General features: G+C 34.3%; 1 protein-coding gene across 1 annotated transcript; it reads left to right on the top strand.

Moving 5' to 3' along the window:
- The first annotated feature begins 1,394 nt into the window (after window positions 1-1,394).
- On the top strand, window positions 1,395-14,547 carry LOC108838969 (uncharacterized). Its single transcript, XM_057004264.1, is given in 12 exon segments — window positions 1,395-1,822; window positions 2,208-4,702; window positions 5,855-6,292; window positions 6,506-7,678; window positions 8,081-9,775; window positions 9,812-10,498; window positions 10,883-11,275; window positions 11,312-11,695; window positions 12,062-12,382; window positions 12,584-12,976; window positions 13,481-13,699; window positions 14,153-14,547. Coding segments are annotated over 12 exon segments (8,961 nt in total). The 3' UTR covers window positions 14,488-14,547.
- Window positions 14,548-19,129: the final 4,582 nt, after the last annotated feature.

The following is a 19,129-nucleotide window of genomic DNA, read 5'->3' as shown; positions in this document are numbered from 1 at the left end:
GCTTAAGTCAGAGACGGACTTGCAGCTATCTATTTACTGTGACGCAGATTGGGCGGCTTGCCCCTTAACAAGAAGATCGTTGACTGCGTACGTTGCTATGATTGGAGGTTCTCCGGTTTCATGGAAAACAAAGAAGCAAAAAGTGGTTTCACATTCTTCGGCAGAGGCAGAGTATCGCGCCATGTCTATTGCTACTCGTGAGGTTCAATGGTTGCGCCAGCTCTTGCGTGATTTGGGTTTTGCGCCGAAGACTCCAGCTCGTCTCTTTTGTGATAGTAAGTCAGCTATTTATATAGCTACGAACCCAGTGTTTCATGAACGAACTAAACACGTTGAGATCGATTGTCACCGGGTTCGTGATGCATTGAAGTCGGGTGTGATTGTTGCATCGCATGTTGGAACTAAAGAGCAACTGGCGGATGTACTAACCAAGGCCTTAGGGAAGGTTCAGTTCAACTATCTTATGTCCAAGTTGGGTCTTTGTCATACGCATCCTCCAACTTGAGGGGGAGTGTTAGCGATAATGATGTATATTATCTAGATAATCATGTAAATATTAGAGATAAGTACTCTAATATATTTGGTATATTCGGTTGTATAGATAAGGCCTATGTAATGTGTATATATTGAGCTTCAAGCTCACGATGAATCACACACAAATATTTTACCAACTCTTGTTCTACAACTCTATTCAGCCCGGCAACTACTAAAACACATTGAAATTGTTGCGTCAGTGTCACTATGTGATATCTTGAATCTTGCCACATAGAAATTGTTGTTTCTACTATAACCCTTTTAAAAACTCAAACCTACCTATTTAAGACTTTTATTCTTAATGAACCTGATATTATGTACGCCCTCCAGTAACCAATATATATTCTTGGATTTTTTTTTTTTCATAAAAATTGTCTTATAAACATGAAATTTTCATTTTCATCTTGCATCAGTTTTATTCTTGACAACCTTGCGAACAAACTATTATTTCCCATGTAGTTAACAAACCTTTAATTACCCTCTTAACTAATTGAGACTCGTTCATCGCACGTAACTCGATTTCGCATTCATTTTTAAAGCCTCTTAACGATCCCAATATTCCCAACACTTGAAGTTTGTTTCCCAGCTTAGACATATTGATTTCGTCGGATCCATGTCTACCAAAAATATAATCTTTCAATTAAGTAATCAGTTCATATGACATAACTTTTTTTAAAACAGTTCATATGACATTTAAAAAAAAAATCTTTCTTTGCGCTTTGATATTTCATACACAACGTAAGAAACAATTGCGATTTTACAAGAAAGAAAAAAGGTCCCAGAAACATGAAAAATAAACAAATGTGACGTGACGTGACGTAACGTAGGTCTCCATATACTCCAATCGTTTTGCATGGAGCATGGATGTGTACCGTGCAAGTTATTGACTACACAACTCCTTCATAAAACCCCCCTCCCTTCCCATCACCAAACCACAACCATCCAATCAGAAACACATGAAGGAAGAAGAACATCAAAACGAATTAGTTCAGACTCCCAAACAGAGAGCGGAAAATTGCTTCCGTTGCAATGTATTCGCGTTTCTCATCCCACTCTTGGAGGTTATCAAGGTGGTTGCTGCTCCCGTTGCCTCCGTGATCTTTATAGGCATCGCCGGGATAATACTCGCCGGTTCAGCCGTGGCATTAGCTGTATCCATGCCGCTTTTCATCATATTCAGTCCGGTTCTCTTACCTGCCACTATAGCCACTACTCTCGCATTCACTGGGATCGGCGCAATTATCGCATTCAAAGTGACTGCCGTGGGTCTCATCATATGGCTCATCAAGTAAATTTAATAAAACAAACTAAAATTGAATTAACATATCGACTCGAGAATTATGCTTATATATTATTCACATACGTGCTTAAAGTATAAAATATAGCTTTTCCTTATGTAAATCTCTCCTTTTTTCTTTCAAAGTTTCTGTTTACATTCTACCTCAACATTTTTCTTCTTCTTAAAGTTACAAATCAGTTACACCTCATTCTCATTGTTCTCATCGCTGTTCTACTTGAAGAAAATTTAACTTATTAGGTGTCTTTCTTCAGAAGTTTCTTTCCGTCTTTGGAAATATTTGTCATCGTAATTTATAAGAATACAGGTATCAGTTTGTTTTCTTGATCAATATCTAATGTAGACGTATATATGTATACTTATTTGTGTGATGTAGGCATAGGATGGGAGTAAAGCCAGAGCATAATCCACCTCCACGAGGAGCTCCGCCAACCGGAAGTGTACCTAGTGGTGGAATCTCACCAATTAGTGGAGGTTTACCAAGCGTTGGAATTTCATCTAATAGTAGAAATTCATCTAATGGTGTAAGTTCATCTAAAACTAGAAGTAAACACAAAGGTAAAAGCACAATTTTGGATAAAGTTAAATCCAAAATAAAAAATAAATTAAAAGGTAAAAATGGCTCCTCTAGAGGTGGAAGTGCACCTAGTGGTGGAATCTCACCAATTAGTGGAGGTTCACCAAACGGTGGAAATTCACCTAATAATGGAAATTCATCTAGCGGTGTAAGTTCATCTAAGGCTGGAAGTAAACACAAAGGTAAAAGAATAATTTTGGATAAAATTAAATCTAAGATTAAAAGCAAATTGAAAGATAAGAATGACTCTTCTAGTGGTGGAATTTCATCAATAAGTGGAGGTTCACCAAGCGGTAGAAGTTCACCTAGTAGTAGAAATTCATCAAGCGGTGTAAGTTCACCTAAGGCTAGAAGTAAACACAAGAGCAAAAACACAATTTTAGATAAAGTTAAATCCAAGATTAAAAGAAAATTGAAAGATAAAAGTAGCTCCTCTAGTGGTGGAAGCTCATCAATAAGTGGAGGTTCACCAAGCGGTGGAATTTCATCTAGTAGTGAAAATTCATCAAGCGGTGTAAGTTCACCTAAGGCTGAAAGAAAAGACAACAGCAAAAAAACAATTTTAGATAAAGTTAAATCAAAGATTAATAACAAATTGAAAGGTAAAAGTAGCTCTTCTAGTGGTGGAAGTTCACCAAATAGTGGAAGTTCACCAAATGGTGGAAATTCATCTAGCGGTGCAATTTCAACTAAGGCTGGAAGTAAACACAAGGGTAAAAGCACAATTTTGGATAAAGTTAAATCTAAGATTAAAAATAAATTAAAAGGTAAGAGTGGCTCTTCTAGTGGTGGAAGTGCACCTAGTGGTGGAAGCTCACCAATTAGTGGAGGTTCACCAAGCGGTGCAAGTTCACCTAGTAGTGGAAATTCATCTAGCGGTGCAAGTTTATCTAAGGCTGAAAGTAAACACAAAGGTCAAAAAACAATTTTGGATAAAGTTAAATCCAAGATTAAAAGCAAATTGAAAGGTAAGAGTAACTCTTCTAGTGGTGGAAGTTCACCAAATAGTGGAAGTTCACCAAGTAGTGGAAATTCATCTAGCGGTGCAATTTCACCGAATACTGGAAGTAAACACAAGGGTAAAAACACAATTTTGGATAAAGTTAAATCTAAGATTAAAAATAAATTAAAAGGTAAGAGTGGCTCTTCTAGCGGTGGAAGTGCACCTAGTGGTGGAAGCTCACCAATTAGTGGAGGTTCACCAAGTGGTGCAAGTTCACCTAGTAGTGGAAATTCATCTAGCAGTGCAAGTTCATCTAAGGCTGAAAGTAAACACAAAGGTCAAAAAACAATTTTGGATAAAGTTAAATCCAAAATTAAAAGCAAATTGAAAGGTAAGAGTGGATCTTCTAGTGGTGGAAATTCACCAATTAGTGGAAGTTCACAAAGAGGTGAAAGTTCACAGAGTAGTGGAAATTCATCTAGCGGTGCAAGTTCACCAAAAGGTGAAAGTAAACACAAAGGTAAAAGCTTAATTTTGGATAAAGTTAAATCCAAGATTAAAAATAAATTAAAACGTAAGAGTGGCTCAGCTAGTGGTAGAAGTGCACATAGTGGTGGAAGCTCGCCAATTAGTGGAGGTTCACCAAGCGATGAAAGTTCACCTAATAGTGAAAATTCATCTAGCGGTGCAAGTTCATCTAAGGCTGGAAGTAAACACAAAAGTAAAAGAATAATTTTGGATAAACTTAAATCCAAGATTAAAAGCAAATTGAAAGGTATGAGTGGCTCTTCTAGTGGTGGAAGTTCACCAAATAGTGGAAGTTTACCAAGTGGTGGAAATTCATCTAGCGGTGCAATTTCACCTAAGGCTAGAAGTAAACACAAGGGTAAAAGCACAATTTTGGATAAAGTTAAATCTAAGATTAAAAATAAATTAAAAGGTAAAAGTGGCTTTTCCAGTGGTGGAAGTGCACTTAGTGGTGGAAGCTCACCAATTAGTGGAAGTTCACCAAGCGGTGCAAGTTCACCTAGTAGTGGAAATTCATCTACCGGTGCACGTTCAGCTAAGGCCGGAAGTAAACACAAAGGTAAAAAAACAATTTTGGATAAAATTAAATCCAAAATTAAAAGCAAACTGAAAGGTAAAAGTGGCTCTTCTAGTGGTGGAAATTCACCAATTAGTGGAAGTTCACAAAGCGGTGAAAGTTCACATAATAGTGGAAATTCATCTAGCGGTGCAAGTTCACCTAAGGGTGGAAGTAAACACAAAGGTAAAAGCACAATTTTGGATAAAGTTAAATCCAAGATTAAAAATAAATTAAGAGGTAAGAGTGGCTCCTCTAGTGGTGGAAGTGCAACTATTGGTGGAAGCTCACCAATTAGTAGAGGTTCACCAAGCGGTGGAAGTTCACCTAGTAGTGGAAATTCATCTAGCAGTGCAAGTTCATCTAAGGCTGGAAGTAAACACAAAGGTAAAAGAACAATTTTGGATAAATTTAAATCCAAGATTAGAAGCAAATTGAAGGGTATGAGTGGCTCTTCTAGTGGTGGAAGCTCATCAATAAGTGGAGGTTCACCAAGCGGTGGAAGTTCACCTAATAGTGGAAATTCATCAAGCGGTTTAAGTTCACCTAAGGTTGGAAGTAAACACAAGAGCAAAAGCACAATTTTAGATAAAGTTAAATCCAAGATTAAAAACAAATTGAAAGGTAAGAGTGAGTCTTCTAGTGGTGCAAGTTCATCAAATAGTGGAAGTTCACCAAGTGGTGGAAGTTCACCTAGTGGTGGAAGTTCATCTATCGGTGCAAGTTCACATAAGGCTGGAAGTAAACACAAGGGTAAAAGCACAATTTTAGATAAAGTTAAAGCCAAAATTAAAAATAAATTAAAAGGTAAGAGTGACTCTTCTAGTGGTGGAAGTGCACCTAATAGTGGAAAATCACCAATTAGTGGAGGTTCACCAAGCGGTGCAACTTCACCTAGTAGTGGAAATTCATCTAGCGGTGCAAGTTCATCTAAGGCTAGAAGTAAACACAAAGGTAAAAAAACAATTTTGGATAAAGTTAAATCCAAGATTAAAAGCAAATTGAAAGGTAAGAGTGGCTCTTCTAGTGGTGGAAGCTCATCAATAAGTGGAGGTTCACCAAGCGGTGGAAATTCATCAAGCAGTGTAAGTTCATCTAAGGCTGAAAGAAAGCACAAGAGCAAAAACACAATTTTAGATAAAGTTAAATCCGAGATTAAAAGCAAATTGAAAGGTAAGAGTGACTCTTCTAGTGGTGGAAGTTCACCAATTAGTGGAAGTTCACCAAGTGGTGGAAGTTCACCTAGTAGTGAAAATTCATCTAGCGGTGCAATTTCACCTAAGACTGGAAGTAAACACAAGAATAAAAACAAAATTTTGGATAGAATTAAATCCAAGATTAAAAATAAATTAAAAGGTAAGAGTGATTCTTCTAGTGGTGGAAGTGCACCTAGTGGTGGAAGCTCACCAATTAGTGGAGGTTTACCAAGCGGTGCAAGTTCACCTAGTAGTGGAAATTCATCTAATGGTGCAAGTTCATCTAAGGCTGGAAGTAAACACAAAGGTAAAAAAACAATTTTGGATAAAGTTAAATCCAAGATTAAAAGCAAATTGAAAGGTAAGAGTGGCTCTTCTAGTGGTGGAAGCTCATCAATAAGTGGAGGTTCACCTAGCAGTGGAAGTTCACCTAATAGTGGAAATTCATCGAGTGGTGTAAGTTCACCTAAGGCTGGAAGTAAACACAAGAGCAAAAGCACAATTTTAGATAAAGTTAAATCCAAAATTAAAAGCAAATTGAAAGGTAAAAGTGGCTTCTCTAGTGGTGGAAGCTCATCAATAAGCGGAGGTTCACCAAGCGGTGGAAGTTCACCTAGTAGTGGAAATTCATCAAGCGGTGTAAGTTCACCTAAGGTTGGAAGTAAACACAAGGAGAAAAGCACAATTTTAGATAAAGTTAAATCAAAGATTAAAAGCAAATTAAAAGGTAAGAATGGTTCTTCTAGTGGTGGAAGTCCACCTAGTGGTGGAAGCTCTCAAATTAGTGGAGGTTCACCAAACGGTGCAAGTTCACCTAGTAGTGGAAATTCATCTACCGGTGCAAGTTCATCTAAGGCTGGAAGTAAACACAAAGGTAAAAAAACAATTTTGGATAAAGTTAAATCCAAGATTAAAAGCAAATTGAAAAGTAAGAGTGACTCTTCTAGTGGTGGAAATTCACCAATTAATGGAAGTTCACAAAGCGGTGAAAGTTCACATAGTAGTGGAAATTCATCTAGCGGTACAAGTTCACCTAAGGGTGGAAGTAAACACAAAGGTAAACGCACAATTTTGGATAAAGTTAAATCAAAGATTAAAAGCAAATTGAAAGGTAAGAGTGGCGCTTCTAGTGGTGGAAGCTCATCAATAAGTAGAGGTTCACCAAGCGGTGGAAGTTCACCTAGTAGTGGAAATTCATCAAGCGGTGTAAGTTCACCTAAGGCTGGAAGTAAACACAAGAGCAAAAGTACAATTTTAGATAAAGTTAAATCTAAAATTAAAAGCAAATTGAAAGGTAAGAATGGCTCCTCTAGTGGTGGAAGCTCATCAATAAGCGGAGGTTCACCAAGTGGTGGAAGTTCACCTACTAGTGAAAATTCATCAAGCGGTGTAAGTTCACCTAAGAATGGAAGTAAACACACGGGTAAAAGCACAATTTTGGATAAAGTTAAATCTAAGATTAAAAATAAATTAAAAGGTAAGAGTGGCTCTTCCAGTGGTGGAAGTGCACCTAGTGGTGAAAGCTCACCAATTAGTGGAGGTTCACCAAGCGGTTCAAGTTCACCTAGTAGTGGAAATTCATCTACCGGTGCAAGTTCATCTAAGGCTGGAAGTAAACACAAAGGTAAAAAAACAATTTTGGATAAAGTTAAATCCAAGATTAAAAGCAAATTGAAAGATAAGAGTGGCTCTTCTAGTGGTGGAAGCTCATCAATAAGTGGAGGTTCACCAAGCGGTGGAAATTCATCAAGCAGTGTAAGTTCACCTAAGGCTGAAAGAAAGCACAAGAGAAAAAACACAATTTTAGATAAAGTTAAATCCAAAATTAAAAGCAAATTGAAAGGTAAGAGTGGCTCTTCTAGTGGTGGAAGTTCACTAAATAGTGGAAGTTCACCAAGTGGTGGAAGTTCACCTAGTAGTGAAAATTCATCTAGCGGTGCATATTCACCTAAGACTGGAAGTAAACACAAGGATAAAAACAAAATTTTGGATAGAATTAAATCCAAGATTAAAAATAAATTAAAAGGTAAGAGTGGCTCTTCTAGTGGTGGAAGTGCACATAGTGGTGGAAGCTCACCAATTAGTGGAAGTTTACCAAGCGGAGCAAGTTCACCTAGTAGTGTAAATTCATCTAATGGTGCAAGTTCATCTAAGGCTGGAAGTAAACACAAAGATAAAAAAACAATTTTGGATAAAGTTAAATCCAAGATTAAAAGCAAACTGAAAGGTAAAAGTGGTTCTTCTAGTGGTGGAAATTCACCAATTAGTGGAAGTTCACAAAGCGGTGGAAGTTCACATAGTAGTGTAAATTCATCTAGCGGTACAAGTTCATTTAAGGGTGGAAGTAAACACAAAGGTAAAAGCACAATTTTGGATAAAGTTAAATCCAAGATTAAAAATAAATTAAAAGGTAAGCATGGCTCCTCTAGTGGTGAAAGTGCACCTAAAGGTGGAAGCTCACCAATTAGTGGAGGTTCACCAAGCGGTATAAGTTCACCTAGTAGTGGAAATTCATCTAGCGGTGTAAGTTCATCTAAGGCTGGAAGTAAACACAAAGGTAAAAGAACAATTTTGGATAAAGTTAAATCCAAGATTAAAAGCAAATTGAAAGGTAAGAGTGGCTCTTCTAGTGGTGGAAGCTCATCAATAAGTGGAGGTTCACCTAGCGGTGGAAGTTCACCTAATAGTGAAAATTCATCGAGCGGTGTAAATTCACCTAAAGCTGGAAGTAAACACAAGAGCAAAAGCACAATTTTAGATAAAGTTAAATCCAAAATTAAAAGTAAATTGAAAGGTAAGAGTGGCTCCTCTAGTGGTGGAAGCTCATCAATAAGCGGAGGTTCACCAAGCGGTGAAAGTTCACCTAGTAGTAGAAATTCATCAAGCGGTGTAAGTTCACCTAAGGTTGGAAGTAAACACAAGGGGAAAAGCACAATTTTAGATAAAGTTAAATCAAATATTAAAAGCAAATTAAAAGGTAAGAATGGTTCTTCTAGTGGTGGAAGTGCACCTAGTGGTGGAAGCTCTCAAATTAGTGGAGGTTCACCAAGCGGTGCAAGTTCACCTAGTAGTGGAAATTCATCTACCGATACCGATGCAAGTTCATCTAAGGCTGGAAGTAAACACAAAGGTAAAAAAACAATTTTGGATAAAGTTAAATCCAAGATTAAAAGCAAATTGAAAGGTAAGAGTGACTCTTCTAGTGGTGGAAATTCACCAATTAGTGGAAGTTCACAAAGCGGCGAAAGTTCACATAGTAGTGGAAATTCATCTAGCGGTACAAGTTCACCTAAGGGTGGAAGTAAACACAAAGGTAAACGCACAATTTTGGATAAAGTTAAATCAAAGATTAAAAGTAAATTGAAAGGTAAGAGTGGCTCTTCTAGTGGTGAAAGCTCATCAATAAGTGGAGGTTCACCAAGCGGAGGAATGTCACCTAGTAGTGGAAATTCATCAAGCGGTGTAAGTTCACCTAAGGTTGGAAGTAAACACAAGAGCAAAAGCACAATTTTAGATAAAGTTAAATCTAAAATTAAAAGCAAATTGAAAGGTAAGAGTGGCCCCTCTAGTGGTGGAAACTCATCAATAAGCGGAGGTTCACCAAGCGGTGGAAATTCACCTAGTAGTGGAAATTCATCAAGCGGTGTAAGTTCACTTATGAATGGAAGTAAACACAAGGGTAAAATCACAATTTTGGATAAAGTTAAATCTAAGATTAAAAATAGATTAAAAGGTAAGAGTGGCTCTTCCAGTGGTGGAAGTGCACCTAGTGGTGAAATCTCACCAATTAGTGAAGGTTCACAAAGCGGTGCAAGTTCACCTAGTAGTGGAAATTCATCTACCGGTGCAAGTTCATCTAAGGCTGGAAGTAAACACAAAGGTGAAAAAACAATTTTGGATAAAGTTAAATCCAAGATTAAAAGCAAATTGAAAGGTAAGAGTGGCTCTTCTAGTGGTGAAAATTCACCAATTAGTGAAAGTTCACAAAGCGGTGAAAGTTCACATAGTAGTGGAAATTCATCTAGTGGTACAAGTTCACCTAAGGATGGAAGTAAACACAAAGGTAAAAGCACAATTTTGGATAAAGTTAAATCCAAGATTAAAAATAAATTAAACGGTAAGAGTGGCTCCTCTAGTGGCGGAAGTGCACCTAGTGGTGGAAGCTCACCAATTAGTGGAGGTTCACCAAGCGGTGGAAATTCACCTAGTAGTGGAAATTCATCTAGCGGTGCAAGTTCATCTAAGGCTCGAAGTAAACACAAAGATAAAAGAACAATTTTGGATAAAGTTAAATCCAAGATTAGAAGCAAATTGAATGGTATGAGTGGCTCTTCTAGTGGTGGAAGCTCATCAATAACTGGAGGTTCACCAAGCGGTGAAACTTCACCTAGTAGTGGAAATTCATCAAGCGGTGTAAGTTCGCCTAAGGCTGGAAGTAAACACAAGAGCAAAATCACAATTTTAGATAAAGTTAAATCCAAGATTAAAAGCAAATTGAAAGGTAAGAGTGGTTCTTCTAGTGGTGGAAGCTCATCAATAAGTGGAGGTTTACCAAGCCGTGGAAGTTCACCTAATAGTGAAAATTCATCAAGCGGTGTAAGTTCACCTAAGGCTGGAAGTAAAAACAAGAGCAAAAGAACAATTTTAGATAAAGTTAAATCCAAGATTAAAAGCAAATTGAAAGGTAAGAGTGGCGCCTCTAGTGGTGGAAGCTCATCAATAAGTGGAGGTTCACCAAGCGGTGGAAGTTCATCTAGTAGTGGCAATTCATCAAGCGGTGTAAGTTCACCTAAGGTTGGAAGTAAACACAAGGGAAAAAGCACAATTTTAGATAAAGTTAAATCAAAGATTAAAAGCAAATTGAAAGGTAAGAGTGGTTCTTCTAGTGGTGGAAGTGCACCTAGTGGTGGAAGCGCACAAATTAGTGGAGGTTCACAAAGCGGAGCAAGTTCACCTAGTAGTGGAAATTCATCTAGCGGTGCAAGTTCATCTAAGGCTGGAAGTAAACACAAAGGTAAAAGAACAATTTTGGATAAAGTTAAATCCAAGATTAAAAGCAAATTGAAAGGTAAGGGTGGCTCTTCTAATGGTGGAAGTTCACAAAATAGTGGAAGTTCACCAAGCGGTGGAATTTCACCTAGTAGTGGAAATTCATCTAGCGGTGCAAATTCATCTAAGTCTGTAAGTAAACACAAAGGTAAAAGAACAATTTTGGATAAAATTAAATCCAAGATTAAAAGCAAATTGAAAGGTAAGAGTGGCTCTTCTAGTGGTGGAAGCTCATCAATAAGTGGAGGTTCACCAAGCGGTGAAAGTTCACCTAGTAGTGGAAATTCATCAAGTGGTGTAAGTTCACCTAAGGCTGGAAGTAAACACAAGAGAAAAAGCACAATTTTAGATAAAGTTAAATCCAAGATTAAAAGTAAATTGAAAGGTAAGAGTGGATCTTCTAGTGGTGGAAATTCACCAATTAGTGAAAGTTCACAAAACGGTGGAAGTTCACATAGTAGTGGAAATTCATCTAGCGGTACAAGTTCACCTAAGGGTGAAAGTAAACACAAAGGTAAAAGCACAATTTTGGATAAAGTTAAATCCAAGATTAAAAATAAATTAAAAGGTAAGAGTGGCTCCTCTAGTGGTGGAAGTGCATTTAGTGGTGGAAGCTCACCAATTAGTGGAGGTTCACCAAGCGGTGGAAGTACACCTAGTAGTGGAAATTCATCTAGCGGTGTAAGTTCATCTAAGGCTGGAAGTAAACACAAAGGTAAAAGAACAATTTTGGATAAAGTTAAATCCAAGATTAAAAGCAAATTGAAAGGTAAGAGTGGCTCTTCTAGTGGTGGAAGCTCATCAATAAGTGGAGGTTCACCAAGCGGTAGAAGTTCACCTAGTAGTGGAAATTCATCAAGCGGTGTAAGTTCACCTAAAGCTGGAAGTAAACACAAGAGCAAAAACACAATTTTAGATAAAGTTAAATCCAAGATTAAAAGCAAATTGAAAGAAAAAAGTGGCTCCTCTAGTGGTGGAAGCTCATCAATAAGTGGAGGTTCACCAAGCGGTGGAAGTTCACCTAGTAGTGGAAATTCATCAAGCGGTGTAAGTTCACCTAAGGTTGGAAGTAAACACAAGGGCGAAAGCACAATTTTAGATAAATTAAAATCAAAGATTAAAAGCAAATTGAATGGTAAGAGTGGTTCTTCTAGTGGTGGAAGTGCACCTAGTGGTGGAAGCTCACAAATTAGTAGAGGTTCACCAAGCGGTGCAAATTCACCTAGTAGTGGAAATTTATCTAGCGGTGCAAGTTCATCTAAGGCTGGAGGTAAACACAAAGATAAAAGAACAATTTTGGATAAAGTTAAATCCAAGATTAAAAGCAAATTGAAAGGTAATAGTGGCTCTTCTAGTGGTGGAAGCTCATCAATAAGTGGAGGTTCATCAAGCGGTAGAAGTTCACCTAGTAGTGGAAATTCATCAAGCGGTGTAAATTCACCTAAAGCTGAAAGTAAACACAAGAGCAAAAACACAATTTTAGATAAAGTTAAATCCAAAATTAAAAGCAAATTGAAAGGAAAAAGTGGCTCCTCTAGTGGTGGAAGCTCATCAATAAGTGGAGGTTCACCAAGCGGTGGAATTTCACCTAGTAGTGGAAATTCATCAAGCGGTGTAAGTTCACCTAAGGTTGGAAGTAAACACAAGGGCAAAAGCACAATTTTAGATAAATTAAAGTCAAAGATTAAAAGCAAATTGAAAGGTAAGAGTGGTTCTTCTAGTGGTGGAAGTGCACCTAGTGGTGGAAGCTCACAAATTAGTAGAGGTTCACCAAGCGGTGCAAGTTCACCTAGTAGTGGAAATTTATCTAGCGGTGCAAGTTCATCTAAGGCTGGAGGTAAACACAAAGATAAAAGAACAATTTTGGATAAAGTTAAATCCAAGATTAAAAGAAAATTGAAAGGTAAGAGTGGCTCTTCTAGTGGTGGAAGTTCACCAAGCGGTGGAATTTCACCTAGTAGTGGAAATTCTTCTAGCGGTGCAAGTTCATCTAAGGATGGAAGTAAACACAAAGGTAAAAGAACAATTTTGGATAAAATTAAATCCAAGATTAAAAGCAAATTGAAAGGTAATAGTGGCTCTTCTAGTGGTGGAAGCTCATCAATAAGTGGAGGTTCACCAAGCGGTGAAAGTTTACCTAGTAGTGGAAATTCATCAAGCGGTGTAAGTTCATCTAAGGCTGGAAGTAAACACAAGAGCAAAAGCAAAATTTTAGATAAAGTTAAATCCAAGATTAAAAGTAAATTGAAAGGTAAGAGTGGCTCTTCTAGTGATGGAAGTTCACCAAATAGTGGAAGTTCACCAAGTGGTGGAAGTTCACCTAGTAGTGGAAATTCATCTAGCGGTGCAAGTTCACCTGAGGCTGGAAGTAAACACAAAGGTAAAAGCACAATTTTGGATAAAATTAAATCCAAGATTAAAAATAAATTAAAAGGTAAGAGTGATTCTTCTAGCGGTGGAAGTGCACCTAGTGGTGGAAGCTCACCAATTAGTAGAGGTCCACCAAGCGGTGCAAGTTCACCTAGTAGTGGAAATTCATCTAGTGGTGTAAGTTCATCTAAGGCTGGTAGTAAACATAAAGGTAAAAGAACAATTTTCGATAAAGTTAAATCCAAGATTAAAAGCAAATTGAAAGGTAAGAGTGGCTCTTCTAGTGGTGGAAGTTCACAAAGCGGTGGAAGTTCACATAGTAGTGGAAATTCATCAAGTGTTGCAAGTTCACCTAAAGGTGGAAGTAAACACAAGGGTAAAAACACAATTTTGGATAAAGTTAAATCCAAAATTAAAAATAATTTAAAAGGTAAGAGTAGCTCCTCTAGTGGTGGAAGTGCACCTAGTGGTGGAAGCTCACCAATTAGTGGAGGTTCACCAAGCGGTGAAAGTTCACATAGTAGTGGAAATTCATCTAGAGGTGCAAGTTCGTCTAAGGCTGGAAGTAAACACAAAGGTAAAACAACAATTTTGGATAAAGTTAAATCGAAGATTAAAAGGAAATTGAAAGGGAAAAGTGGCTCTTCTAGTGGTGGAAGTTCACCAATTAGTGGAAGTTCACATAGTAGTAGAAATTCATCTAGCGGTGCAAGTTTACCTAAGGCTGGAAGTAAACACAAGGAAAAAAATACAATTTTGGATAAAGTTAAATCCAAGATTATAAATAAATTAAAAGGTAAAAGTGGATTTTCTAGTGGTGGAAGTGCACCTAGTGGTGGAAGCTCACCAATTAGTGGAGGTTCACCAAGCGGTGGAAGTTCACCTAGTAGTGGAAATTCATCTAGCGGTGCAAGTTCACCTAAGAGTGGAAATAAACACAAAGGTAAAAATAAATTAAAAGACAAGAGTGGATTTTCTAATGGTGAAAAATCATCAGTTAGTACAAGTTTACCAAGCGGTGAAAAATCACATGGCAGTAAAAAAGTATCTAGTGATACAAATTTACCTAGAGGTACAAATAAAAACATGGATAAAAGTAGAGATTTATTTGATGGTGAAAGTTCAGCGATGAGTACGAGCTCGCCAAGGAGAGAAAATTCATCTAGTGGTGGGACTTCAACTAAAAGTGAAAGTAAACACATGCGTAAAAGAAAATTCAGGGTCGAAAGCAAATCTAAGATTCAAAATGAGTTTGGGGATCAAAATGGTTCATCAATGAGTAAAACCTCATCAAAAGACGAAACAAGATCAGAAAGAGAATCATCTATGCGTTCATTTAGTGGCGAAAATTCACATGTAAGTAGAAGTTCATCAAGCGAAAGAAGTTCATCAAGCAAAAGAAGTTCATTTAGATATGAAAATAAACACAATGGATAAAAATAAACAAATAGTCTAAGATTAGAAGTAAACTTCGTTGTCATTGTGATTTGTCAATGGATAGAGATATACTAAATGGTGAAAGTAAACACAATGAAAAAATTCAATTAACGATCAAATTTACCTAAAATGTAAAATTGTGACTGCTTAGTACGATATAATATTGTCTATAATGTATTCCCTCCGTTTCTTAAAGAGTGTCGTTGTGACATTTTTCACACAGATTAAGAAAGTTGTTGAAATATATGTAAATTGTATTTAATTATACTTCTTTGACCAATAGTATTTTAGATAAATAAAATTATTTATAAAATCAATGCAGTTTGCAATTAATTTTCAGCTGAAAGTTAGTATAATTTACATTGGAATTGTAAAGTGACATTCTTTGTGTAACAAGAAAATGAGCTTAGAGTAACACTTATTATGAAACAGAGGGAGTAGTATAATATGTTAACATTTAGTTCATTCAAAAGATTGGATATTACCGAATCTGGCATGCCATATATTGTCGTCTAAAATAGATAATTTATACCCAACACATGTTTCAATCCAATACGAAAAATAATACAAGGATTAATAGTAACTAGGTGATGTCCAGTGGTCTGCACGGAGTGAGTAGACTAAAAAAAATTGTACTTTTATTCTATAGGTAGTGATAGGTAAAAGTGAAGGTAACATATTTTACATGTTATATTTTGACATATTGAACTGAATTGTTTGTGTTTATATTAGGTTAATTACAATTTCAAAAAAAATATTATTGATTAGGTGTAATTGAAGTTTAGTCTGTTTAATTTAATCTATAGAGTAAGCAAATATTTATATAAACTTAGTTGTGAATTTAAGAATTAACAAAAAATAGAATAGCTCTAGCCTCTATTATTGCTTTCATGAGATAAAATAAAACATTAGAAATTAAATGCATAGCTTATAAGGAAAAGTCTTTTTAAAAAATTAAAAAAACACAGCTGTCCTGAAAAGTATCTTCAGCCCTCTTCTTCTGCAATCCTATACGGACCAGTAAAAAAAAGGACATAAGTTTTCAAACTACACAGAATAATAAATAGAAAATCATTAAAGAAATGTATTACTTTTTTTTTTCTAAAAGCATCAATTTCTGGAACATTATTGGGCTCAAACACAACTTTGAAAAACTCATCATTATTAGTCAAGTTCTTGAATTGACCTTGTCATGATTAAAAAAAAATAATTTGAGCAAAAAATACAAATAATATCAGCTCTACAGTTTTGTAATAAATTAAAAAGTTTATTTTAGTACATTACCTACTCTCCAATTAATTTACCAAAACTGTAAAATACGGAGTACGACATTTGCATATGCCAAATTCTATAAATATTGGAAAACGTGAGCAAATGTTCCATAAGTAACAACTGTGACTTTCACATAGTCTTCTTTGGCTTTAAATCCGAGATGAAGTCCATGACATTCATTTTTAATATTTTTTTTGAATACGTTTAGATTGTGATGGCTATGTAAGAATAGTTTGGGAAGAAGATATATATATATATATATATTAATCGAGGATAGGGTTTTGGGGAGGCATGATTTTACATCATGATAATCAAATAAAGCCTATTATAAAAACAGAATATCAGTAGTTATGCATCTAAAATTTAGAATTTGGAAAGAATCAAGTTTGTGATTATTGACCATAAAGATTTGAAATCTTTGGTCACTAATCATATAATAACTTGATCAATTTTTGATTAAATGGCGAATATTTATTTCTAAAATTGGAAAGAAATAAATATTAGATTCCATAAATAAATATTAGAATCCATAAGTAATGTTACCACAAAACTAAGAGGGTGTTATTGGTTTATATATTTTAATAGATTTAAAAATACAAATCAAATCTAGTGTTATTGGTTCTCTTATTTTAAAATTTATAATCAAATTCACTGTTATTGGTTCTATGATTTTGAAATCTATAATCAAATTCACTGTTATTGGTTCTATGATTTAAAAATAGATTTTAAAATCATTTGTTATTTAATAATATTGATTTACTTAAAGATTTGATTTAAAATTGGATTTGGGTGGATTTATTAAGAATTTTAAGTTAAAAACTAGATCTTGACCCGTGCGACCGCACGGGTATTTATTTTCTGTTTTTAGTTTTTAGTTTGTATTAAATAATATATTTGTAATAATTGATCATAAATTTAGATCAAAAACTATTTTTCCAGTTAAAACAAAAATTAAAATTAAAATTTTAATAAGATATTCTTATATAAATTAAATTGTCCTTATTAAAATAGTATAGGTGTGGGTCATAATGCTTTCGAATTTCAAATATTTAGAATTTCTATTAATATAAATTTGTTAAAAAATAATCTCACTCGGTATTTAATTTTAAATTTTAATTTGTTTGTGTACTAAATGTTATATTTGTAAATGTAATCCTATTAAATTAAGTAATTTTATATTTTTGCATTTAACGTAAATTGTATCACCGACACTGGAGATCACCTAAACAAATCTAACATTTATATGATTAGATGTATGTGTAAATATATAGCAAACAAAGTTTTTGATGATAAATATAAAAATAGAAAATATTATTAGTATGCTATTGAACATGATACATTAGTTATAAAATTTGTAAGAAAAAATAATTGTTAGACTTTTAACAAATTTGTGACATATAAAATTAAGATTAAAATTGGTAAGAAAATGAAATGTAATATAATATATATATTTGATCTAACTGCTAATTTATTATAAATGGGCTTACGTGTTCAATAATTTTCAGATTGGATTTGACAATTAGTTTTCATAATTACTGTAGACTGATGAGAAAGTCAACGGAAAATAAATTTTCGAAAATAAATAAGGTGATTCAATTTCTATATATTGTAGTAGGGATGTACATTCGGATATCCATTCGGTTTGATTCATGTCTCTTTGGATTTTAGGTTTTCGGGCTGAAATGTTTTAGCCTCATTTGGGTATTTATAATTTCGGTTCATGTTCTGGTTCGGATAACTCATTTAAATTGTTTAAAAAAATTGAAACTCTTAAAATATAAAAGTAAAAATATATATAACAAATAAATTTGAATAATGTATGCCAAAAACTTAAACTTAACATAAAAATTGGTTTGGTTCGATACTAAAAGATAGTGAGTGCACAATAATTTTCCTACCATACCATATGTGATTTTTATTATCATTAAATGTGGTAAATTTAGAATTAGGAAATGTGTTTATTAAACTGAAAAGACATCATTAATAAAACTATAAATAATTTTGAAATTGATTTAATAGAGAAAGAAAGTTAAATTTTATATTAGGACAACACATTAACTCAACTTAAAAAGACAAACATTAAAATAGGTAACTTAATTTATATTAGGACAACACATTAACTCAACTGAAAAAGACAAGCATTAAATTATGTAATTTAATTTAATTCTCAGTGGCATAATAGTGTAAATAACTTTGAAAACTTAGGGGTAATTTATATGGGTACTTCTCTTTTAATAATATAGATACAAAGAAACAAATATTGAGTTGAACTTGGTTATTTTGATAGATTTGTATTACTGGTTACCTCGATATCTCTCTGCCCCCAAGTTTCACATACGTATTGAAGTTGAACACCTTTACCCTAAATAAAATTCTAAGTAAGCACTATGAGACAATCACCAAAGTTTCACCATCTCTATAATATATTGTGTACGTACAAAATTTAACCAACCAATCTCTAACCTAGCTAATTATGTACACCTTAACCAACCATCTCACAATACTAACGTGTATGTATAAGAACAAACTCCTGTTAACTTTTGAACATTTTCTATTTTAAAAATTTTCCGGTTTCTACAGTTTCCTAATTAATAATTCCCCATTTTCTATCATATGTATCCATCATAATATATAATATCTGTTATACATCAGTAAAGAAAAACTGCACAAAACGCAAATGGTGAAGAAATTCTAATCTCTCAAAATCAACAAAGAAAGCATACCAATCAAGTGAGAACGACACTAACAATAATTATGTGCGCAGATTTTATACAATCATAATAACATATGATAAAATATGTGTTGTAAGTTTTTTATATTTTATTTTGCTATAAACTTATTACAAATCCATTTGACTGATTTATAATAATCTAACTATTTTGATTTTGAAATCTATTTTATTGATTCTGAAATCTAATTGTTTGATTTTAAAATCAGTGAATTTATCAAATATTTCAAAATCCAAAAAAAATCTAAATCCATTAAAATACTAGAACCAATAACCCCCACTAATGAAAACATAAGTGTACTATTAAGATAACTAGAAAACAACCCCGTGCGTAAACGCCCGGGAATAGTGAATTTTTACTTTTCATTTTTTATTTCATATTTAACTTTTACTTTATTTAACTTTCTAATAACTGTTAAAAATTAAATTGATTTGTAATATTATAATTATTTTAGAAATAAATAATTATTCGTCAAACAAATACTTATATAATTTATGAATATTAAATAAATTATGTGCATGAGAAATGAAAAGAATTTAAGTTATGAGTAAGAAAATAAATAGTTGTGATGTGATATTGTAATATTAAATAATATATTTATCTTCAATTGTTTTTTTATTTTTCATTTTAGTCTTCTTATT

The sequence above is a fragment of the Raphanus sativus genome, chromosome 2, assembly GCF_000801105.2.
Source record: "Raphanus sativus cultivar WK10039 chromosome 2, ASM80110v3, whole genome shotgun sequence".
NCBI classification, from domain to species: Eukaryota; Viridiplantae; Streptophyta; class Magnoliopsida; order Brassicales; family Brassicaceae; genus Raphanus; species Raphanus sativus.
Note: the sequence above shows the minus strand (reverse complement) of the source record. Positions and strands in the feature narration are given on the sequence as shown.